The 26,041-nt window shown below is 40.8% G+C and overlaps 1 protein-coding gene across 1 annotated transcript in view; it reads left to right on the forward strand.

The window, feature by feature from the left end:
* Nucleotides 1–14,613, forward strand: part of LOC147431790 (uncharacterized) — an 82,247-nt gene extending 67,634 nt beyond the window's left edge. The window contains exon 5 of the mRNA XM_086494276.1: nt 13,973–14,613. Coding sequence (XP_086350402.1) covers nt 13,973–14,158 — 186 coding nt within the window. The 3' untranslated portion in view covers nt 14,159–14,613. The remainder of the gene's footprint in view (nt 1–13,972) is intronic.
* The last annotated feature ends 11,428 nt before the right edge of the window (nt 14,614–26,041 follow it).

Genomic DNA, 26,041 nt, shown 5'->3' on the forward strand with positions numbered 1-26,041 from the left:
CACTGCCACGTCAGCATTTCAGCGCGTTTTTTGACACTTTTCTCGTTGGCTAGTTGTCACGTCAGTCTTTTTGGCATATTTTAGTGGTTGTGTGTGTGTCCGGGGTTAGCCACATCACCAGTTTGTGACATACCCTCCTCTTGAAAGAGTTGTAATATCCTTGAAATCCAAAGGGACATCAATGACTCTATATCAAAAATCGGGGCTATCTATTGACAAAGGAGCGAGTGACTCCCCTCTTGTGCAAGTCAGTTGCACTAGATTCACCCATGTTGAAATCTGGGTTCTATTGGAGTAGACTATGTTGAACCGAATGCTTTAAGGTAAAGTTCCAAAATCTGAGGAGTATCTATTAGGTCCTCCTCTATCCACTTCGCATCCAGTGCAGGATAGTTCTTGAATTTTACCAAGAACCGCCTAATCACTTTATGTTTAATCTTTCTATCCTTGTGTGCCAATATATGTTTTGAAACAAGTATCTCCTTGCTTTCTTCCACTTTCATTTGCTCAGTTGGCTTCCCATCATCGGGCACATCGCCTTTAAAAGGCTTCAAGAGACTCACATGAAAAGCATTGTGAATCTTCCAAGTATTGGGCAACTTCAATCTAAAGGAGACATCACCTATCTTTCCTTTTATTTGGAAAGTTCCATAGTATCTCATGCTAAGCTTTGGAAAAAACCGCTCCTTTCTCTTTCTTCTTTCTTACCCATGCCTTCTCAAAACGTAACAGGACCCCATTGTCTTCCCTTAATTTCAAATCACGGTGTTGATCTGTTGCCTTCTTGTGTCTTTTGAGAGATTTCTCTAAGGCCTCTCGGACCTTAGCAAAAGTAGTGTTCAAGTCCCTCGTGTACTGATCGGCTTTAAAAATCTTATCTTTCTTGCTTTTAGGAAGGGTGGAACCTTCGTAGCACCTTCAATAATCTCAAATGGTGCCTTCTCTGTCAAAGAGTGGATCGTGTTATTGTAGGCAAATTCCACCAAGGGCAAAAACTTTTCCCATTGAGTCTTCCGATAAAATATAAGACTTCAATAAATCCAGTACGACTCAATTTGCAATCTCAGATTGCCCATTTGTCTGCGGGTGGAAAGATGACGAGAACTGTAACCGTGTGCCAATGTTCTCCCAAATAGCCTTCCAAAACAAACTCGTGAATCAAGGATCTTTGTCAGAGACTATTGTCTCAAGCATGCCATGTAATTTGAATATCTAGACAATGAACAGTCTCGCTAAATGATCCGGATTGACTGTTTTCTTCACTAGAAAGAAATGAGCTTTCTTGTTAAATTTGTCAATAATAGTCCAGATACCATCGTGCCCACTCTGTGTCTTCGAGAGATAAAAAAATAAAACCCATTGCAATACTTTCCTAGGGGCGGGTGGGATTGGATAAAGGCTGTAACAATCCTTGTTCTTTATGCCTGTCAAACTTGACCTTCTTGCATACCAAGCAGCTGCATACAAAATTGTCCACATCCTTCTTGAGTCTCGGCCAAAAGAAGTATCGCTCCACACCTTTCAAGGTGGTATCAATGTTGTGGTGAATCGTAAATGGTGGATATTGGTATTCGGTTAGAACCTTTTTCCTCAATGGTTGTGTAACGCACATCGTTTTCTTCATCAAGTAGCCATCCCGAATGGAATATCCCACTACTACCTCCCCATTTTGTATTTGATTGAATACATCTGAAAAATATGGATCTGCGGTGTACTGATTGACCATGTTCTCCAAGCTTCTATGATGAATCACGGAAATACCCAAGACTACCGGCTTTTGGAAGACAAAGCATCTGCCACCAAGTTCTTTTGTCCCTGCACATCGACAATCTTGAAGTGAAACTATGACAAGGTGTTAGCCCTCCACATCTGCTTTTCCGAAAGCTGCGTCTGTGACAAGAAGTAGCATAAACTTTAATGATCAGTGAAGACCGAAAAATGGTCTCCGAGTGGGTAATGTCGCCACTGAGTAAGAGCATGGATAATCGCCAAAAGCTCTTTCTCATAAATTTGTATTGTCAATTCCGGCCTTGAAAGCAATCAGCTCTCATAGCAATGACATGGCCTTCTTGCATTAAGATCGCACCTAGACTACGACCACAAGCATCACAATAGAGCTGGAATGGCTTTTGCAAATCCGGCAAAGTCAAAACTGGTCTTGTAGTCAATTTCTCATTCAAAGTCTGAAAGGCAGTCACCTCTGTGGGTCCCCACAAGAAAGGGACTCCTTTCTATGTCAAGATATGCAAAGGGAAAGAAACCTCTGCAAATTTTCTAATGAACCGCAAGTAGTAAGAACATAAGCCCAAAAAGCTTCTAACTCATGGACATTCTTCAAATCGGGCCAATCACGTATAGTTTCAATCTTGGCCGGGTCCATCTGTACTCCTGCTGTTGTAGCAGATGTTGTCTATGTTTTGCCTCATCCTTGGAGAAGACTATAATGTCATGAAAGAAAGTGCCAACAAAAGATCTGTACTCTCTGAAAATCATGTCTATCATTCGGTTAAAAGTCGTTGGAGCATTGGTAAGGCCAAAAGGCATCACCAAGAATTTATATAAACCGAAGCTTGTCCAAAAAGCTATATTGTAGATATCTCTCGGTGTGATTCAGATAATACTCCAAGATCCGTCTTTCTTTAGAACCAACAACACCGGAGAGCAGTAGTGTGAAGTACTTGGTTGGATAAGACCCTTTTCCAGGAGCTCTTTCAATTTGTTCATAATCTCTTCATTCTTGGCTCGGCTCACACGATAGGTGGCCGGTTTTCTCGTGTGCTTACAGGTATCAGATCAATAGTATGATCCTCAAGACAAGATGGTGGCAACGCGCCTAGTAGGCTCTCAAAGAAGCAATCGGCATGAGTGGAGAAAATCTTGGTGTTGTTTATCAAGGTCAAAACATATTTGACCTTCAATCATCATTCAGTTCTCTAAAAAAAAATTGAGTAAAGAAATTGACTTTCATCAAGTACAATCTCTTTGCCCTTCATTTGTCAAAGTCGCTTTCTCAGCCCGATAGTTAACCACGGGATTCTTCTTGTGGTATCAAGGGATTTTGAGGAGGACATCACAACCTCCCAAGGGCATTACGTAGAAGTCCTCGTGTCCTAAACACCTCTGACATTGCAAACGAAGTTTTCCAATGATCATTGTAATAGAAACATCTCGTCCGGGTGCCGCTAGAACTGCCTCTGCTTGTGGCCTCAGCCTGTCGGGCGGAATTCAAAATCAAGCCGCCAATTTAAGTGAAAAGAACTTGGCCTTGGCTCCTCCATCAAAAAAATTGAGGGCTTTCTGATCGTTCACTTTGCCATAAGTGCGGCAAAGTTTTGTACTTCCGTTCTTCTGATTCGGTTTGGGCCCAACTAGTCTACATTCCTCTACTAGTCTAGAAATCTCTAGTTTGCTGTCTTCAATGTGTCCTTGTTGTGCCTTTTGGAGGCACTTTGCAGAGATGTTTCTAAATTCCCTACAACCAAAACACTTCTCCTCTTTGAGATAGATAGCCCTTTCTCTAAGAGTTTGTCAAGGAAGTGTATCTTTCATTTCTTTGTCCCGGGAACTCTTTCTCTTTCTATGTCGAGGACATGTATCTTTTGTTTCTTTGTCTTGGGAACTCTTTGTCTTTCTACTTTCATTGTGAGAGGTTTATTGGGTTCTCTAAATCAAGATCTCATCAGTGGGGTAGGTCAAATTTCTTGAATGTATCGCAAAACCCCATTTTGCATGACTCATCAATTCTGGAATAGAATTTGACTTTTGTTCACACAATAGTCTCGGATCTTTGTAGGAAGTCCGCAGCAAAACTGCTCAATCTCTTCCTTAAAAGAGACCTCTTAAATGAAGAGGTTGGTAGAAAAGAGTTTGAAAATCTCTCGCAATTAGTGTCCATAGAATTTCCCTGGGTCATCCGAACATGATTCCAAGCGGTTCGTCTATCTTGTTTGTACTCCCGAGTCATCCAAGAAGAAATAGAGAGTCTTTTGAATTTCAACCATTAAACTGGAGGTTCCTTCCTTCGAAGAAGAGTGGACCACCATGTTCAAGCATTTCCTTTGAAGAAATAGGTAGCCCTCCAAATGTTGGAGTGCTCTGAGTAATGCCCTCCAGAGAAAGCTATGTCAAACTGCTGAGTGAAGGCTAAAGCCCTTGGAGCATCTCGGAACCCAGAAAAGGATTCAAACTTAATCAACTGTCCACCTTCTTTGAATTCTTTTACTTTCTTGCTTTTTTCTTCGAGAAAGTCATATTGGTTGGCTTTGTAAAAATGCTTCTTTTTAAAAGTGCTTGTTCATGTCTTTCTACGAGTACAGGTTTCGCTTTTCTTCACTCGTCTGTCTTTTCGGCTTTCCTCCCTACCTGAGAGGAGTAACGATGGCCACACGCCATCTCGAGTAAATATTATCAATCGAGTAATTCTTTTGGTGTTTCACTAATCTTAGGTCCTTGGAGTACTTAATCAATCTAATAACACGTATGCCAATCTTCGGTTGATGTTTGTACTCCTTTCTGGCAAACTTGTCCGAAATTTTTTAATCCAAATCTTTATTCTTTTGTTCAGTTCTCACGTCAGATTTTCAACTTTTCTTTGCCTTCCCACTGAGAGATGTCATCTCTGTCAGATTTTTCACGAGAACCCATGTGTAATCTGGGATTCTTTATGGCTTTATGGCTTGGAAGACAGAGCGTTGAAGATAGGAATGCGCCCGATGCGTGATGTATGAAGGGTGGGAGTGGCTCATACGTCCGAGATTGGGATACAAAGATTCTTTCCCAAAAGTTGTGTGCACTGCAAAAAGGATCGGATCATCCATAGAAGAATCATCTTTTTGTGCTGTGATATCGTTGTAACAAACTTGGACACCCCAAGTCGACCGCAACACAGCAAAGATTCACTTCAAAATAGTTCACAATTTATAACTAGGTCGACATGGCATAGCGTAGTTTAGTGCATAGAGCTATCGGCCCCAAATACTGGCGCCCCTTTCGGCATTTCTTTTTGTATAAATCTATGTTTAAAGTACAAGAAAGTGGGCAAGTGCTCACTCTCAGACTCTGCGTCCAGATGGTCTGAGAAGTGAGGCCTAGCTCACTAATTTACTAGTACAAGGGATGCCCAAAAGCAGAGCCCCAAAAGCACTTTAACTCAAAAGCTTATAACCTCGAAAGCAATTATCCCAAAATCTTTCAAAAAGCTGCCGTAAATCAGCCACCGCAATTTTTGAATTTTCGTACACTGCCACATCGGCATGTCAACGCGTTTTTGGCGCTTTTCTCTTTGGCCAGCTGCCACATCAGCCTTTTTGGCGCATTTCATTGGTTGTGTGTGTCCGGGGTTAGCCACATCACCAGATTGTGACAGCTTCACCAGTTCTTTTCTGACCCACAACAAGCAATTGTTGGCTTGGTTGTGTATACTGGTTTGGTTCTTCCTCATGAAAAGATAGTGTGATCTTTTTTGGCGGTACACCAGGTGATGTTGCCCAGGCTTGTTTGACTTTTTGATGAGGATCTAGACCTTGAGCCTAGTAGAGAAATTGCCAATCATACCAAGTTTTAAATAGATTTTGTGATTTGAGCTTGGCAGTTTGTTGCAATACACTAGTAGCCAAAAATTACATGAGATTGATAGAAGCATGAGGGTTCAGTATCTTTGCCAGTAGCATGGCAAAGAGCTTTTCAAAAACATAGGTGGAATTATTCTTCAAAATGATGGCTTCAGCAATAAAGCGATATATTGAAGCGGCTATCTTTTGGAAAACAATAGCCTTGAGATATAAATCCCAAAACTTGTCCACATATTGGTGGATAGACTCGTTGGAGAGCAGCTTCAAACTCCATTATTTGGTAAGCACTTCATCCTTTGCATCGCTTGCAAGAAATGGCTTCATGATGGAAACTTGTAGAGTTTTCTATGTCTTTGGGGCTTCGTTGTTGCCACGAAAGCTAGTCCACCATTGACGAGTAGAATTCTGGAAGTGCATAACCACACGGCGTAACTTGGAGGACTCTATTAAGCCCTTGTCTCCAAAAGGCCGCGTCAAATTGTTGGATGAAGGCCAATACTTTGTCAGTAGCACCAAAGGTGTCATCATAGGTGAGAAAAGAGGTACTCTTTTCTCTCTCCTTGAATTTCTTGAGCTTTTGGGACCTTCTCCACGATGGGTAGGATTTGCGATGTCCTCTCCTGTTGTATTCTTTGCTTTTGTCGAAAGAGGAGGAAGGTGAAGAAGAAGGAGAAGAGGGTGATCTCTTTCTTGTCTTTTTCTTCCTTTGTCTCCTCTCTTCCCTTTTGGAGTGACGAGGAGGAGGACTATGGGTTGACCGTTTCCTCTTGGGAGGAGTTGGCGATCGTCTTGATTGTCTTCTTCGTGGAGCCACATCTTCAGAGGAACTTAGTGATTCACTTCTTTCTTGTTCTTTGGATTCCTCCTCTCTTATGGGAGAGAGTCTTCTTTTGGGAGTTTCATCAAGAGGCCTCCTATGCTCTCTCTCCTCTTGGAGAGGAAGGGGAATTTCATAAGCATGAAGTTGTTGAGTAACTTCGGCTTGCAGAGCAGGGTTGCCCATAGCTTGTTGCAACCTAGTAACGGGATAATTAACAAATATGGGGGCATCATCATTAGCACCTTCATGTGCAAAACCAAAGTTTTCAAAATTCATTCTACTCTCTTGGTTATTGTCAGCCACATTAATTAAACTTATGTATAAATTACTTTGTGCTTTGGTACCCTCTAAAACCTTAGTCGCTACTCTTCTTTACCTTTGAAAGTTAGTTCTCAAGCAGCCACACCCATGGTTTAGAGATTGTTGATTATGGTTCTTGTTGAGCTTGCTAGTAGCTCAATAATGGTTAAGCCAAAGGCAAGCCCCAAGAGACTTCATTATTAAGACTATAGTTTCCAACGGTGTACCTCCAACTAAGTCCTTTTCAACCAAGAGAATAGATCCCTCTCCCACTTACCCTATTGTGAGAAATTGCAGCACACCGAAATCTCTCTTCATGGCTTCCAATTTGCATCGCCACACTTGTTCGGTGATTCCCTAGCTTCCCCGAAGCTCCTAGAACTTACAAGAATCAAAACTGGCCAAAATCTTAAACTTGTAAAAACAAATTCAGCAAGTTGTAATTCTTTGTTCTGCACTCCGATTCGCGTGCCGATCAGTCTTGTTGGTAACGCTCGAGCTGTTGTACCTGTAGGGTCACTTGCCCCGTGAATTACACAAGATTCCTCACGGGAAATCTCTCTAAATTGTCCTGTTCAAGCACCCAAGGCTTTCTTGAGGCTCCCTTGGCATTACCTTGCCATTGAAACTCTAAACCTGCAGAAAAACACAGCAAGCTGTAATTTTCCGTTTTGCATCATTTTGAGCGGAGCAAACACGTCTATGCGTGTGTCAAAAGCTCCGCACGCAATGGGACAATTCCTCTGTAAATCAAACAAGTTTTCTTGCAAGAAAGCTTTCCGTTTTTGCATTCCTCTGTGATGGATTTGTGCGTACCTGAAGGGGATTAGCAACCAATCTGGTTCCTTTATAGAAGGGTCTTGCCTTGGAAGATGCGCATATAACCCCCCGAATTGTACATGGCTATCTGAGAAGCCCAACTAGAAGGGCATTACCATATGTGCAAAGGGGGAGAAGAGATGCACGAGAGCAAATCATTGCGCTACATAGAGCAAGAGAGAAGGCATGCTTTCCCTTAAAGCTGTGAGAACGTGCACCCACTACTCACACACGTATTGAGTGATACACTTACTCAAAAATGAGCATCCAACTCAAATTTGGGTGGCCCCTCTTGGATGAGGCTTTTGGAAGGTGTGTGTTGGTCTACATGCAACTCCCTGACTGCCATGTGTTCATTTGACTCCCTTTTGTTTGATTTCCTAGTACCCACCAACTTATAGTATAGCGAGGGGCCTAAATGACTTTGAATTGAGCCAAGACACCCTTTTACTGCTTGAGTTCCAGTGACAACTAGCTTGACCATCTCATGGAGACCTGTCCTGTCCGACCATTTGTGACTTGAAAAACAGGGTTCCAAAAATGAAATAAAATCAAGGGAAAGAAACCAGCTACTAAGTTTAGCATAGCCTCTTGACATATCCCCCTCTTTAAATCGTAAAACATCGTTGATTGCATGCCAGATATACATGCTGCAAATGATTTAGTGTGGCTAGAACCCGTTTATCATCGCATGTATCCGCAAGAAAGGTCATGACATATAGATATAAATGACTTAATGAGACTTCATGCTTTTGTCATTTCTATCAATCATGGAAGTGAACATTGCACCTTTTAACACCTATGAAGATTGCAATGTACACTTTTGTTGTACTAAATCCGTATGTACATTTGATGTGCTAGCTTCATCATTAGTCCTCTTTCGAACACATTGAGTTGTTACACATGAAGGTTCTCCACCCCCAAAATACCCACGATGTACCATGGGTGGTGGAAAAAACTGACGCATAGCCTAAAAATTGGTTTCCTATCCATTTAAACCAACATTTAGACTCCAAAAGGTAGTTGGCTGAACTGGTAAATCTTATGGAACATGCGTCCTAACCACCTGTTCGTGGACAAAAGGAATTTGCCTTGAAGCTCCAACCGACTCGGCAACATGCGAGTACTCCCTGCCCTACCGAGACACATAAGAGACCTGGGCTTGAGCCAAAATGGGCTCTCCTGCATGAGAAAGTTGCCTTGTTTGCTATGACACTTGTGACGCTCGCAGAAATTCCATAAACATAGGATTCTGCACCAACCAAGAAAACACTTTCTAGCTGCCCGGCTATAAACCCTTGAACTTGTGAATGCTACAAAAGGCACAGACAATGGTGGTCGTCAACTCTCGCCAACCTCAAACACTTGAGGTACAACATGTTTGTATTGCAAAGAGGAACTATCTTCCTTGGTGTCATTTGTCCTGTCAGCCATAGTGTAATTTTAAGTTCCTGTGCTGTGCCTTTGCTGCAAAGCAACCAAGGCTCACTCTTTAACAAAAAAGTGATTCTGTTACGGCGATAGAACCATGAAACTTGCCCGTAGGACAGTAGACTTAAGCTTTCACCCGATTTTTACTTAAACTTTACGACACAAAGGAACTTCACAAATAAGCATGTGGTTGGAATTCAACACTTCAAGACAAACCACGGCTTGGCCGCTAGAGCGCTCCGAAGAAGACAACGACACCCTATTGGCCCCAAAGGTTGGAGTCCCTTTCGTTATTTGTTTATTCTTATTATACTTGAGAAAAACTTGTAAACTGCTACAAGCTATTCCTCTATTATCCGGCTGAAATTACCTCACTCTAACCCATTTTGGCAGCCTAACCACAGTAGAAGTCTCCACGGAAAAAATCCCAAGTAGAGAGTGACTTTACACGTAGTTTATAGCACTTTGCTAAACCTGGTGAGAAATTGTAGCACGCTAAAATCTTTGTTTATGGCTTCCAATTTGCGCCACAACACATGTTCGGTGGTTTCCTAGCTTCCCAGAAGCTTTTGGGGCTTGTAGGCATCAAAACTAACCAAAACCCTAAACCTGCTGAAAAACACAGCAGGTTGTAATTTTCTGTTTCGCATCATTTTGAGCGGAGCAAACACGTCTACGCATGTGTTAGAAGCTTCCGCACGCGAGAAAACTCTCTATTTTTGCATTCCTTTGCGATGGGACTATGCGTATCTGAAGGAGATTAGCAGCTAATCCGGTTCTTGTACAGAAGGCTCTTGCCTTTGCAGATGCAAATAAAACCTTAGAGCTGCACATGGTCATTTGAGAAGCCCAACTAAAGAGGCATTACCATATGTGCAAAGGGGGGAGAGAGATGCACGAGAGCAAGTCATCGTGCTACATAGCAAGGGAGAAGGCAAGCTTTTCATTAGAGTTATGAGCACATGTACCCACTACTCACACACACATTGAGTGGCACACTTACTCAAAAATCAGCTTCCAACTCAAATTTGGGTATCCCTTGTCTGATGAGACTACTGGAAGGTGTGTGTTGGCTTGCATGGTGCTCTTTGACTGTCATGTGTTCATTTGACTCCCTTTGGTTTGATTTCCTAGTACCCACTAACTTATAAAGTGTAGCGAGGAGCCTAAAGACTTTAAATTGAGCCTAGACACCCTATTATTTGCTCGGATTCCAGTGGCAACTGGCCCAACCATCTCGTGGCGACCTGGACTTCTCGCTTGCAAGTGAAACTCTCGACCATCGATTGTTTCACATCGGCCAGACAATGTTTGACCATTTGTGACTTCAAAAAGAGGGTCCCAAAAATCAAGGCAAAGAAACCATAACTAAGGTTAGTTGTTGCCACAGCCTCGTGACAAGTTACGTGCCATGCAGGTTTCCTTTACGCATGCAACCATGAACAGTTTACCTCTTCAATTCCATCCCAACCCCTTCAAAGGGGACAAGAAGGAATGTGAGGAGACCGTGACTGCTTCATGGCCTGGCAAAATGGACGGCTTACTTTGATTTGTATCATTTCACTAATGCTCAACGTATTAGTCAGATACAATTCATGCTCTAGGGCAAGGCGTATGCATGGTGTGTTGGGTTATGACCTAAGCCAACGACTTGGACAGACTTTCAGACAGCTTTTTGTGCTTGCTTTGTGCAAGTTGATAAGATCAAGTGCTTCAAGAAGATCTTCAAGTTGGAGATGGGTAAGAAAACCTTAGATGCTTACTCACAAGAATTCAAGGACTTAGTCCACAAGACAAAAGCCTTAGAGAATTCGCCGGTCATATTGCAAATGTTGTATCTATTTGGATTATTGTCAGCTTATTTGAATGCGATATTGCAAAATCTTGCCACTTTGCTAGACGACATCTACAAGTTTGCCAAGAACTATTCGCAGCTTCTGGAGGTGTCCCAACAAATGGGGAGACTCCTCGTCGTAGTTCCTCCATGTCAATGTATCAACGGTCAAACGCTTTCGCACCACAGGTGAATAAACGGTTCTTCTGCATAAGAAACCAAAGCATGACAGAAAATCAACGGCAGCTCGCATGGAGGATCAGAACAAGAATCTTTGTTTTGACTATCACCAGACCATCCACTTCCGCGATGACAAGGCGTGTCCAAAGCAAAAGAGGAGGCCATCTACATCCGCATTGGCGACTAATTCGGTAAACGTTTGGACAATCAAGGTACTTGTCTTCTTTTATTCATATATTTGTCACGTCAATGAACATAGTTGCGTGGGTTGTTACATTAATAAGGCTATATTGGACCCGCAAGATCTTCTCCGCATTACATGGAGAGATCAATGGCCATGCAATGACGGTCTTATTTGACAAAGACTCTACTCATAATTTTATTTCTTCACGTGTGGTACAGGAACTTTAGCTCAACACATCACTTGCATACCCCATCCGTATGTGGTCCGTTATGCAAAACATTCGAGTGATCAATGGACTGAGGTTGTGCCGCGACTTGACCTCCATATCTAGCATTACCACAAAGTGTTGGACTTTCATATCATGGGCCTTGAGCATGTAGATGTTATTTTAGGCATGCCATGGTTTTACAATATGAAAGATTTGTTTTCTATTGATTATGCATTGCAAACAATTTTCTTTGAACTTGATGGTGTGTACCATGTGGTCGAGGGATCTCCTTCTTCCCTCACCGCCAATTATGATAAAAATTTGCTTTCAACCATGATGAATGCAATTTGTTGTCTCATGATTCTAGTGTTCAATTTGCAGTTTGTTGAGTTAAATTTTTGTTGTTAGTTTTCCATCGCATTATTAGTCTTTTCTTTCAAAAAGTGGTGATACTGCACTTAAATTTTTTTATTCTCTATCTGATCATAATGTAACTTTTGAGCATTATTTGGATTCCATTTCGACCAAATTTGCAGACGTTTTTTTACCGGATTTTTTAGATGGGCTTCCACCGTCTTGTGGCCTTGATATCAGTCATAAGGTAGAGCTTCTATCCAGTAGCCATCCCGTCTCTCGGCAATCTTATAGGTGTAGCCCGAAAGAGGAAGACGAGATAGCTAGGCAACTTCAAGCCTCTCTTGCCATTGAACCTAGTAAGTCTCCGTGGGACACTCTAGTTCTTCTGGCTAAAAAGAAGGTCGAAGGAATGCGCTTTTGTGTGGATTACAAAGAACATATTAGGTAGTGAGCTTAGCAAGGTGGTGACGTGATGCTACTGGGAAGCACACTCACACCTTAGCATTGGAAAGAAGAAGAAGAGAGCATAGTGAGAGACATTGTGAGGCATTAGATCATTTTGTATAAAGTGTCGTTAGTTGGGAAAACGCACTCATTGTACTTGTAGATTTTAGCCTTCATCTTGTGTTTGGGGATCATCCATTGAGTCTCTGAGAAGTACCTATATTGTGTATCAGAGGTGCTTTCACAATACCTGTCAAAGTACTTTAGAGTGCCTTCGACATGTAGTGAAAGTACCTTAAAGTATTGGTTTGTGTACTTTAAGCACTTAGATTGTATCCCATGGTAGTTTTGTGATTAATACAGCTTTTCATTACATTATATCATTGTTTCTCTCATATTTGAGTTGTGTACACCTCCTCTCTTTCTCGCTTTCCCTCTTCTCCCTCCTACATTTTTCGAATAATATCAGAGCCCACATACTGTTGTCCCCTTTTAGAGCTTAAGATATTTCAAACTCCTTTGAGTTTGGAACTAGATATCTATGTTCATTGTTGATGGCATTGAACTCGGGTAGGTGAATCTAAATATTATCAGTATGCCCCAGATTTCTTTGAAGAACTCTCTTTTTGCTAAATATGGTGGCTTTGCTTTGAATTGTTTAGATTTGTTTGTCTTTGTTTTAGTAAATCATTTGCATTTGTTCTTTTGCCCTAGGTTTCTTTAAAGAACTCTCTTTTTGCTAAATATGGTATCTTTGCTCTGAATTATTTAGATTTGCTCGTCTTTGTTTTAGTAAATTATTTGCATTTGTTCTTTAGCCATGCCATCTTATTTCTTTACTTGTTGTGAAAGGATACTCATTCAAGATTTTATGTATTTGAATTCAAGTTCTATATGTGGAGGGATTTATTTGAAAGGGTTTTCTGAGCTTAATTGTACCGGAGCTCAATTGTTCCGGCATCACAAATAGTGACTATTGTGTAAGACGAGAGTTTTGTGAACTTAATTGTGCCACAAATAGTGATTGTTGTCGCTTTGAACTAGATATCTATGTTGATGCCATTGAAGTGGACTAGGCCCAATCTAAATATCGGTCGTATGCCCCAAATTTCTTTCAAAAACACTCTCTTTTGGCTAAATATGGTGTCATTTGTTCTCAATGATATAGATTTTCTTGTCTTTGTTTTAGTAAATCTGCATTTGTTCTATAGTCATGCCATTTTATTTCTTTACTTGTTGAGAAAGGATACTCATTCAAGATAACCATGAGAAATTTGTTCATTTTAGCATCATAGTAAGTTTATTTTCAATGATTCTTTCTTTGGAAGGTTCGAGGTAAGATGTATAACCGGGGACTGAAAAGCTCATTTATTTTTTAACGGAGTAACATACTAAATTTTTTGTTTAGATCTTTAGTGCTTTTATTATTTTTTGCTCTTACTTGACACACGAGTATGTATCATGGGTAAGTATGCCCATGATACTAAATTTTTTGTTTAGATCTTTAGTGCTTTTATTATTTTTTGCTCTTACTTGACGCACGAGTATGTATCATGGGTAAGTATGCCCATCATCCAAAGGTTGATGGAAACTAGTCTGTTGGTTCTTTAATGAACTCTATATAAACCTGCACGTACTCTTGGGCATTGATGATGTGAGTAGGGATGTCATAGCCCTTGGGATATGTGAGGGGTACAGGTAATGTGGAGATTACAGGACGAATCTGTTTGTCTAGTACTTGTGATTAATATTGACGGTAGGAATAACAGAAAAAAAGACGCAGAAATGTCGATTCATTAACCCCTTGAATGGCAACTTTATATAGGAGACGGAGAAAGTGACGCTGGCAGAGGCTACGGGGCTGGACCAGAAGCAGATCAACAATTGGTTCATCAATCAGCGCAAGCGCCATTGGAAGCCGTCGGATCAGGACATGCGCTACGTCATGGTGAACGGTCAGGATCCTCCCATGCAGGACACGTCCACCTGCAAGCTTGACCAACTCACGTGAAACCTCTTCTGCTCTTGTGGGGCCGCCGTAGCAGAGCCACCACCATTGCTCGCAACTCTCTCATAAAAACTCTCTTCTGAATGGAAGCTGGCAATTAACAAGGAAGGAGGAGGCCAGGCCGCTGCTCTGCGCCATTGCACTCGATCTGCGTTTTGCACATCAATCTCAAGCTTCTCATCTACTTACCAGCTGGATGAACCCTCCACCATTCAAGCATAATAAAAAGCTGGGCCCGTCTGTGGAATCGAGGCAAGACAATTTTTATTAGATTTGTGTAATTAAGCTTGCTACTACTTGTGCGCGACCTTAATTATACGTCTGCTGGCGTCGTATATTTATTCACAAGTGCGTGTTAGTTTAATGACCAGTTTACATGTAAAAGCAAACCTATGCTTTGCATTTCTATTCATTGGCCAGTACCAGTGCTATTAAAGAAAAACCTATTCTTATAGTCTTACCACCAAAGTCTCTAAAAGTCTATACTAAGTCTCTATCGCACAAAACATATCTCTAAGTATAAAATTATGACCCTGGGTACTAGGTTAGCATTCTTTAAAGTTTGAATACAAACGGGTCCTCCATCATGAAAATGAAGGTAGAAATCATTATTTATGACAAAAATCACTCAAGGCTATTGAGTTAGAACGTTCTTAACGTTAAAACTCAACGTTAAGAACGCTATTGTTTGCTTGTGGAAAACAATAGCTTGATGCTCAACTCAAATCTTGGACACATGGCTTCTCTTGAATTAATATAGCTTTCCATTACATTATATCATTGTATCTCTCATATTTGAGTTGCGTTAACCTCCTCCCTCTCATTTTCCCTCTTCTCCCTCGTGCGTTTTTCACATAATACCAGAACCCACATATTTTCACATAGCCTTGAGGCATGTCCCTCGCTCTCTTCAATTCTTTCTTTATGCCAGGAGAAGGATTAGTCCATGAGTGATTGCCCATGTGGAGACCTTGGTAGTAGTCTCGTGTGCAAGAGCAGATAGTAGTAGTAGCCGCAATTATGTGTACCTTAGGTCTATACATTCGGGCATGTCAAATCTATGTCGGACCATCCTTGGTCACTTCTATGAACAATTTGTCATCAGCACAGAGAGCCTTTCCTAGATCTCTCTCTCTCTCTCTCTCTCTCTCTCTCTCTCTCTCTCTCTCTCTCTCACACACACACACACACACACACACACACATTATTTTGTACCTTTGTATTGAGTAGGGAGTAGTCTTTCTTTTAGCACATAGGCTTTCTATTAGATTCACCACTTTGTAACTCGTTGGTCTTATAGGGTAATATATCATTTCGTTGCTCTCTCTCTCTCTCTCTCTCTCTCTCTCTCTCTCTCTCTCTCTCTCTTTTGGAGAATCTCTTTGTCTATATTACAATTTTATGTTACACCTTTTAGACCTTCAAAGAGCGTCTATATATCTCCTCATCTACCTTTGCATCGGTTGAGGCATCGACACAAAATCTTCCATGAGTTTTTAAAAGAGTCCTTAAGGCAATCTAGTGCTTTGATCTCAATTATCAAAGATACTTGCATTTCTTATTTGCCAAATAAACAAGAGCATCCATATATTGACAAGCATAATACAAGTATCTAATACAGCATCCTTAGATTGCACAAGACCAAAGCACATTTAAATATGGTAATCTTAATCTACCAGCAAAGCATGCGGTAGTCTTGCAAGCTTTTCCACCACAGTTTCACCACTCTACAATCAAAAAATAAATGTTGGATAAATTCCATATTGTCGCATCTAGTACACATGCCATTCATTACATTTTTCATGGCTAAAAGTTTCCTAATATCTAATGCTCCAATGATGATCCTCCAAAGAAATGCTTTATGTTTGAAAGAACAATGCATTTGCCAGATACAATGTAATCTTTGTAGCCACCATTGTTGACTTTTATTCATTTCCCATATTTTGTTACATCAGATATGTATAGTAGAATCAGGAAATGGAAGGTACTGGTAGGGGATGTCCATGAGTGCTGAAGAGTGTGGCAGTTCCCAATCTATGAACCTTTAAGTTGAGTTTTGGCTATAAGGAATTTGAAGGTTGAATAGACAGGCAGTTCCCAGTCTATGAACATTTAAGTTGAGTTTTGGTTATAAGGAATTTGAAGGTTGAATACACAGGTAGCAAGCACTCCCCATGGAATCCTCAATCCATTCCCCAATCTGTATAGTCTCCTGGCAACCAAAAAAGCCACCAACTAGCTATTAGAGTCCACAAGTACTTGCTCAATGGAATTGACACCTCTTTTGAAAATAACAAAAGCTTTTCTCCCCACCAACAAAGCAAGAGGATCTTTATAAACAAAACTCCAAAAACATGATTTTATGCCCAGGGAATTACCCATATAGTATATCTGGCTCGACCTACCCACACCAATTTAACAAGAACATTTTTCCAAGAAAGCACGAGCATATTACCAATTTTCCCACAGTTTCAATGGTGTTTTAGTGAATAATTTATTCCACTGACACATATCCCACGAGCCATAAAAATACACTATTGATTTACTATTGATTTATCTGAGTTCAACATATGCTTGATAAAAGTTTCCCGTCTTGCCAGCATGTGTGTTTTCACATTCAATATCCCAAGGTCTCCTAAGGCAGAAAGCAAGGCAATAGACCCCAAGCACGCCAGACAGTATGGGATGCACCCCATAGAAATTTAATGAATAGAGATATAATTCTGAGCACAACCTTATCAGACCAGTCCGGTAAAGGCAAAAACTACAAAACATATGGAATCATTATTGACTGCAAATTTATGACTTTAACATGAAAAGGCCATTAGCTACTAGAAATAGTAGGGGGCTGAGGGGACAACCATGTCTGGTTGATCTACCTATGGACACTTTACTAGACAACCTACCATTGATCAATATGTTTGAAGTAGAACCCTCCCAAAGTAGCATAATGCAAGATGCAATTTTTTCCCCAAATCCCAATTCTGCCATAACCCTTACTACAAAGTCCCAAAGAATGGAGTCAAATGCTTCGGCAAAATCCAACTGCAGCATAACCACTTTTTGGTTGGTTTTCTGACATGCCTCAATTCCTAGCATCACAGTTAAGATGTTGTCAAAGATAGATCTGCCCCTAATGAACCCTGTTTGAGCCTTGTGCAGATGCTTTTTGAGAAATGGGGAGATCCTGATACTTATGGCCTTGGCCAACATTTTTGATCTGTCTGGTTTTCTTAGGCAACATATTTACCAGCCCTTGTTTCAAGAATGGATCCATGCATTGAGATTGCCATACCTTATTAATGACTGCCATTATTAATGGATACAACTGCTCCTAGAATTTGAATATAAATTCCTTGGTAAGACCACACATTCCTGGTGTTTTATCATTGCCCAACTTCTTGAGGGCCCATAGAATTTCCTTCACCTCAAATGGTGCTTCCACTCTCTTAGCGTTACATTCTTCAATGCATGGATCCACTACAAAAATCAATAGCTCAAAACCTTGTTGTCTTTCAAATGACTTGTCCCCTCAAAATAGGTTTGGCATTCCTTCATAATAATGCTAACTATTTTAGAGATGAATCTCCCATCCTCAGTGATGAGTTTGTGAATTCATTCCCTAGCATGATTAATATGCAATTTTCTAAAAATAGTTTTGGATCAGCAATGTGCATCCCTGAGCTCATGCTGCCTGCATAGAAACCTTGCTCTAGCTGCTCTCTCTGTCTCACACTAGCTTATGTTTGGCATCCCTAAGCACATCAATGTCCCTATCAGTCAGTTGTTTTACATCTTGAGCCATAATTGATCTTACATTTTTTACAGCATGTCTAACATCCTTTGTTTTTTCTTTGGCTACCCTCTTCCCAATAAGTCTAATGTAATGTTGCATCTCTGCACTGGTTCTTGTATACAATATTGCATCAAAGAAATTTCTAATGCATCGGACACTATTTGTTTAAAGCCAAGATTTTGTAATATTGTATTATTAATTGGGCCAAAGCATGTATTGCAGGTGGTACCAAAAAGGGGTGTCTTGGACACTTCTTTGGTAGCCCTTTACAAGCCCCATCTTCATGTGGTGTAGCAGGTAAAATAAACTAGCATGTTATATATCAATGGATATATTTTTTCATGTAGAATCTAAAAGTATAAAATCCGACAAGTTTTGAGTTTTTTTGCAAAAAAATTACTTGTCTCCACTTTTTTTTAAGTACCACCAAAAGGTGCAAAAAGTGGTACCACAATACATGCTTTTACCCAATCATGAGGGGCCTACTAGACCCCACATTATGAAAAGACTGCATATCAACATTATTCAGGCTCTGAACCAGAGGAAAGTGATCAAACCAAGATACGTAGACTTAAACATTCAACTAAGCAAAAGCTAGCAGCCAATCAGATTCAATGAAATACAATCTATCAAGTCCGGATCATGAGGATGTATGGGATTGAGAATGAAATTTGTATCCATTATGTAGATGCACATGAGTAAGCTATGCATAATGAAATGTGTATCCATTATGCAAATGCCCATGAGTAAGCCATTCCAGTTACCAAGTTATCAGATGTTAAAGCATCCCAACTTGGGACTTCTAAGGGGGACATGACATGGCAGGAGAGGTAGTGTCCCTAGCTAGTATAACACAGGATGTTGAAATATCCTCCAACAAGACCTGAATTTAGATGCACATGGTCAAGCCATTCCCATAGATTTTTTCTCAAGGTATGGTTGTTATCATCTTCAATGCTGACTGGAGTTTTTTGCCCCCATTCAATGTCATTAAAAAAAAATTGAGCATCTAAACACTAGGGTTATCCATAACCCATTGAGGGTTAAGAGAAGCTTGTATGCATGTCAATACACCTGAGTCTCCTGATTGCTTACCCCCATAAAAACAGTGCATTCATTTGTAGTGCATGGTTTTACGCTCTATTATGCATTTTATTCTCTTGAAGACAACATCCATTTATTAAACAAGTACAAAGGGGTAGGGTCATTAATCCCCTTCACATTAAAAGTGACAAACTTCATTGGGGAGTATTATGCACTATTTGGGTCTCCCCATCCTCACTATCATTATTATGCATGCGGACTTCTAACTGCACACCTTGTCCCTCATCATATTGTAATCGATCTTTCTTATTGGAGTCATGGTTCTCTACAATGTTGTCTATAGCAACCAAGGTCTCTGGTGAGGGCATATCCTCCATGAGCACCTTATAAAAGTTATGTGATGAGAAGCCTGATGAGAACCCTTTGGATTTGAAGGTTTTCTTAGAGGGAGTAAACCCTTCTGTGTCAACCATCCTTTTCCCTTTCTCTAAGTTCCATGATCCATTAGAAGAGGAAGCCACATTACTAACCGCCCCCACTCTGTTTGAACAAGGATCTTGGATTGAAGGGAGCTCTCCCCCCCAAAGTTCTTGCATAGGATGGGGTAGGAGGGTTAGCATTGGGAGTGTTATGAGGGCCTAAAGGTTCTCCTTTTCCTACAGTCTTACCATAAATTTGTTCCTTAGGCACCAAAGTTTTGATGCAAGGGTATGATGGGATAAGGTCCACTGCCTTGTTCATCAAAGGACAATTCTTGGAAAAGTGGCATAAATTCCCATACAAGCTCCAGCAAGTTTGCCCCATTAAAGATATATAACAAGCTTCCAATTGTATCCATAACAATTATCAAAGTTTCAGGAAACTTTTGATCACTTTTTCCATAACACACAGGCTTTGTTCCTATTAGGACAATGGATAGTTGGGGAGAACAAATTCTTGCCCAATGAAGCTACTAGTTCCCCTATGCATGGCCACAAGAATCTTGGAAGATCCACAAAATCCACCCAAACTGGGCATTTGGGTAACAATTCTTCCTTAATCAACTTAATTGATTGCCACACAATGATATGGACGACTTGCCCACACAAGATCACAGTAGGAGCACTCAACAGAGCTCGTTTTTCTCATCAACTTTGAAGAACAGGACTTCAAACAAGCTAGACCTTGAGAAGAATATATTATGAACAATAAGGCATTTGAAACCTGCATCTATCTCAGACGCAATAGTCGCAAGGTCGGGTAAACGCCTTGTAAAGAAGAGAGCCAGAGCCCTTTCACGGAAAACCGAAAGTTGAGACCACACAATGGATGAGTTAAGGCAAACCTTACGCTCCCCCTTGACCACAGGTTCTGGGTTGAGGGCATCCTTTAAGAGGTTAGCCATGACCTGAGGATTGTAATCATCCAACCCCTTACCCAACACAGAGTGCCCCTTGGCAGTACAAGGGTCTAGTTGAAAAGAAAGGGGGAGGGAAGCCATAGCACAAGAAGGGACCTGGTTAGGAGATCGGTGATGGATACAACGAGTGTTATGGTGTTGTAGCAGAGATCCCCATCTCTAGCATCAAGCTTGCCATATCTCTCTCTCTCTCTCTCTCTCTCTGTGTGTGTGTGTGTGTGTGTGTGTGTGTGTGTCTTTCACACACACACACACACACACATTCGTGAATGTCATGTCTCTTTCTGCCTCACTGATCTCTCTTCTCTATAGTTTCCTTGATCATTCATGTGGCATTGAAGTCATTTTCTTTTGTCAAAAGATCTTACTAGAGTCAAGGTAGGACATTTCTTGTCTTCATTGCATTTTGTGCTGCCTATTCTAACATTAAGACCATGGATGGTCTCTAGACTCAACTACATGCAAATTTACATGTGAAAAGAAAATCATGAAAAACCAATTATTTATAAAATGTATAACAAAAAAAAGTTTTTGTTCAAAGGCGAACAAATGCTTCAAGGGGATCCCAAACTTAAGCTTTGCAGGAGGGAGTTGGTAAGATGATCAAATTTTGATCAGCTCCATGCACTTGATTTACTATATTTGCCCAAGAGGGAGGCAAGTCCACTTGAACTGGGTAAGGGGAAGCAAGAAGGAAAAGTTATCCATTGTTAACTTGAGCTAGAAGTGCATAACAATTCATCCAAGTCCTATTTTGATGTTGAGGTAATGTTTGATGGAGTCTGTCTTTGTGTTGGTCCTTTGGTTCATGAAGAGTTGAGAAAGGGCCAACTCCATTATTTGCAATCGAACACTATAAGTAGGAAGGGCTATGTTATGGGCGGATTATTGGCAAGTGCAATTGATTATGGCAGGTGGTGATGCCCAAGCTTGCCCTTATTGTCTATGGATCGGTCCTCAAAAAATCCAAGGATTGAAGATTCATGTATTGAGGAGAATGACTTGCTTGTACATTGATCGCAATTTTGACTAATTGTGATCTCTTATGCTTGGTGGTCTCATGCTTCACTTGTGCCTCACTTTCCTCTCTTGTAGAGAACCTAGAGGTATGCTATAGCACTACACTATTACTTTCTTTGCAATGTGACAAAAATCTAAGGGGACTAAAAGATACTAGCATTCTACCTTGGACAATGAGAGGGACATCGATCCCTAAATTTTTTAGTAGTGAGGCCATTATAACATAGGCATTGGGTAGGTGCTGAAAATTATGGGTTGAAGAAACTAAGCACCAGTATTTATGTTAACCTTTATTTGTTTAGGCACCTTTGTTGAGGTCTAGCTACACTAGAATTTGTGGGTGTCATAAGGGGTTGAAGTCTCTTGAAGGGTAGCTCCCTAGAACTCTACATAAAGAGGAACGTATGGTCCATAAGGGATTGAAATCCCTGAAGAGCGGTTGTTTAAAACTCTACCTATAGAGGAATCTATGGTGCTTAGAGAGTTATATATTGAATTGGGAGTTGCAAAAGTTTTCTAAAAATCAGATTTCGAGCCACGTGACTATCTTATGTATAATCGTGTGTGAAACTCTTTTCAAACAACCAATTGGTATCCCTATGGGCACCAATTGTTTTGTTTTTCTTACCACTTTTTATCTCTTTATGTATGAGTTTGATTTGAGGGAGTGCCTTGTCCTTGCAAACTCTTGCCCAATATTTTTGCACAAGTTATGCAAAGTAAGACCCTTTGTAGATTATTTCTTTGTTGTTCATGTTCCTTCTTTTCAAGATTTTATGTATTTGAATTCAAGTTTTGTATGTGGAGGAAGTTATTCTAGAGAGTTTTGCGAGCTTAATTGTACCAGAAATGGTGATTGTTGTGCAAGATGAGAGTTTTGTGATCTTAATCGTACCACAAATAGTGACGGTTGTCCCCTTTTAGAGCTTAAGATATTTCAAACTCCTTTGAGTTTGAAACAGATATCTATGTTCAATGTTGATGGCATTGAACTCAGGTAGGCCAATCTAAGTATTATATGTATGCCTAGAGAGAAGGGGGGGGGGGAGAGAGAGAGAGAGAGAGAGAGAGAGAGAGAGAGAGAGAAGAGATGTCAAGGTCTCTTCTTCCCCTGCTGCTAATCGTAACAAGTGTGCCCCTTCTGGCACGATGAATCTCACGATCTTTTTTTTTTCCTCCTGATTCTTGGTTGACCTCCAGCTGTGTGATAACATCCCAAATCAACCTCTATGCTCATTTTTTATGATTTATCAAATAAATCTGCATTGTCTCATTGCATTCATGATACCCTTAGTATGGTTCTCCTAGTGCAATTCTAGCACAAGGTCACGCTACCTAATATACCTTGTCTTTAACCAAGTTTGTGTCTTCAAATCGTGGGCTATTGTCTTGTATTACACTGGTAAACTCCTTGACCAAAATGAAAGTTAGAAATTTTAGTATTCTTTCAATAATCCACAGTACTTGGTTTCATCACCATTTGTGTCAAACTTGCCTATGATGCCACAATCCATGTTGGTTTGACGCTCGTCAATATGACATGTACAAAAGTGTCAACCCTTTGATCACATAGAGTTAAAGGAAAGGCACAATAAAATAGAAAAAATTATTTTGGCATGCAACCTTGTGTATACTCTCATTCAACCTTTGGTATGCAACCTTGTGTATACTCTCATTCTTTGTCGGTGATGTCCTCTCCACGTGCCTTTGCTTAGGTCATTCTCTCATGAATCCAGTGGACACTAATGAAATTTGGAAAACATGCAAGGTTTTGAGGAACCGATGGCGCCCGCTCCCTTTATGAGCTTGCTTTCATGCTTCCCTCTCTTGCAAACACCTTGTCTTTGCCATTGTCCACAAGTCCATCCACTTGTTCAGAACCTTTTCATCAAGAGGATGCAAAAGTTGTTGACCACTCGACTTAGATCCATATCCATGTTAAATAATTTTTCCTTGCCATTTGGCAAGTGTGAACTCATCCTTTCATCCTCCTCATCTAACCACATGCTAGGCATAGAGGGATCAATTTGTCCAAGTACTCTAAAATATAAACAAATGTCTCTTGCACGATCCGTCCTTCACCCATGAATGCCTCTGAATGGGCCCGTAGTCGCATAAAATCATTGAGACTGTTTAAAAACCTCTCTAAAAAGAACATCCATCGTGCATGCACTATTTCACATGTAGTAATATCCTGAACCACGTGAACCAAGAGCTGGACTTGACCAACAAGAACGGATCAAGGAAATGCATCCTCAATGGCACACATGATTTCCACCGCAAGCATTTGAGCAGCATGGATGGCATCTATATTAATTTCTTCAGAGCTTAAAAATCTACAATACAACACACAAGATTACATTAAGTGCATGTTGAGGATATAGTGTATATTCAAATGGTTTAGTTGAATAGAGATATGATGTATCTTACTAGCTCCCCAAGGTTGAAAATAGCTTCTCTCACTTTTTTGTCCCGGCATGTGCACATACTCACAGACAAAATGAACTACAATGTCAAAAGATTAAAACAAAATATGATTTTAACCATACAAAAAATTCAATATTTAAACAAAATGAGGGAGAGTATAAAGATTGAATGAAAGAATTATCTATAATATCTTGTGTCAATCTTGGGACTTCAACCCGTACAATTGAACACTTTCATCTTTCTTTGCTTTTGTGAAAGCTTCGTTTAGTAACCTCATATACCTCGTTAGTGTGCGAATAGATGCAATGGAATCCATGGGGCTTTAGGAAGCACAATCTTCCTATTGGATCTGAACTTCGAGTGGCAGATGTAAAGAGACGTTTCAAGGCCCTCAAATCCTCCCTCGCTTCGAAAGAGTCCTTTTTGTCCATAATGTGGTACTATAGGGTGAGTGCTATATTCTTTAATATGTGAATGGGATCCAAGAGGTGTTGTATTTTTAAGTCCTTCCAATATGGAATCCTTGAAAATATGGAGTACCTTGCCATACTTTTTGGTAGAGTAGACGGAGGTGGATCATTGCTTAGTGCTCTTCCCAAATGCTTGCCCAATCTGCTATTATGCACTTTGGAGGTGTCTACCCAATCTTCCATTGTGCGCTTTTGAGGTGTTTTCCCATTTGTTGGAGCCTTGTATTTGCTATGAATTTGGGGCAAGAAATGATGACTGTTTGGATCGATTACCTTGTGTAGGGCATCTGGCTGCTCCATAACCAACAACTAGGACAGACATTGTGGCCCAATGTGGACAACCCTGAACTCATATTATATCATTAGAGAAAATCTTCAAACTTCAAATCATAAAGAGAGAGAAGAATGAGCATAGTATAGCAAAAATCACTCTAGGGCAAGGATAGTCGTGCATGGTCCACACAAAGATGCCCTTCACAATGGCCTCTCTCCTCTCCTTTGGAAGTGAAACATCGACAACGGGGATGCCCTTCCATAGCTCCTCCAACTCCTCAATGAGGGGCTCGAGGTAGACATCAAGATGTTTTTCTTTGTACTTCCTTGGCACAAGCAAAGAAAGAAGTATATTGCCCTTCTTTCTTGTCTCCCATAGTGGTATATTGTAGTTGATGATCAACACATTGCAAGTGCTCGATGATGTGCCAAAGGGATTCACATCGTCACTTGCCAATTCAACCCTCAAGTGTTGAGGCTCTAGATAAAACTTTGGCCAATTAGTCTTGATGTTTCTCCATGTAGCTAAATCGACAGGGACATGCATCATTCCATCATTTGAGCAATGACTGGCATGCCATGTGAGAAGCTGGAAAATGCCTCAATACCTTGTGGGGTAGACGAGCCCCGCTCACATTAGTCTTGTAGCCTGCTTCTCCACACACAGGATAGGAGATAGCATGTGCATGTTCATTGCAATAAATTATGTAATCATTCATGCATGCATGGATACACTCATACTCCATGTCAAGTGCAATGACATACAACCTCGCCCGTTGACGATTCAAGGGCATATGGTGATCTTTAAGAAGCATTTTGCCCATCAAACTACAACAAAATAGAGAATTAATACAAATGCAAGGGGGGACCAAGAAGAGAGTGCAATTCACAAAAAACCCTAAATAAAACTTACTCAAGGAGTGCATCTACACTTGCATTTCTCCGACCAAATTTTGCTTGTAAGTTGAGGACTTCCAACACTGTTGGGAGCACTGAGTACTTTGCACCGTTGTAAAGAGGTGTTCGAGCACTCGATAGAACTTGTCCTCCATTTCTTGTGTTTGTTAGTGCATGATCTACAATCCTTTTTATACATGTTGTTTTCATGTGCCAAAAACTCAACAACCATGTCACGAACATGTGCTCATCCTCAAACTTAAAGTGTCCTTGAGACGTGTGTGGAGGAGCTACTGAGGTTGAGTAGTGCTCTCTTTCATCCTTGCATGCCATAGCACCACCATCGAACGTAGACCAACGGGGAGCATCCTCAACCGAGGGGGGATGATGCTCCCATCTACTGGATCACTTTTTTGAGGGATCAAAGCCCCTCGTTCTCCACACGCTCGAACACAATGCGCATCAAGTAAGGGATTGGCCCTTTGCACTTGGCACAAGGGCAAGGGAATTTGTCCTTGAGCCTTGTCCTTGAGCCATCGCTTATGTTTGGGGACGTTTGG

Source organism: Adiantum capillus-veneris, chromosome 21 (assembly GCF_014529385.1).
Source record: "Adiantum capillus-veneris isolate H3 chromosome 21, ASM1452938v2, whole genome shotgun sequence".
Taxonomy (NCBI): domain Eukaryota; kingdom Viridiplantae; phylum Streptophyta; class Polypodiopsida; order Polypodiales; family Pteridaceae; genus Adiantum; species Adiantum capillus-veneris.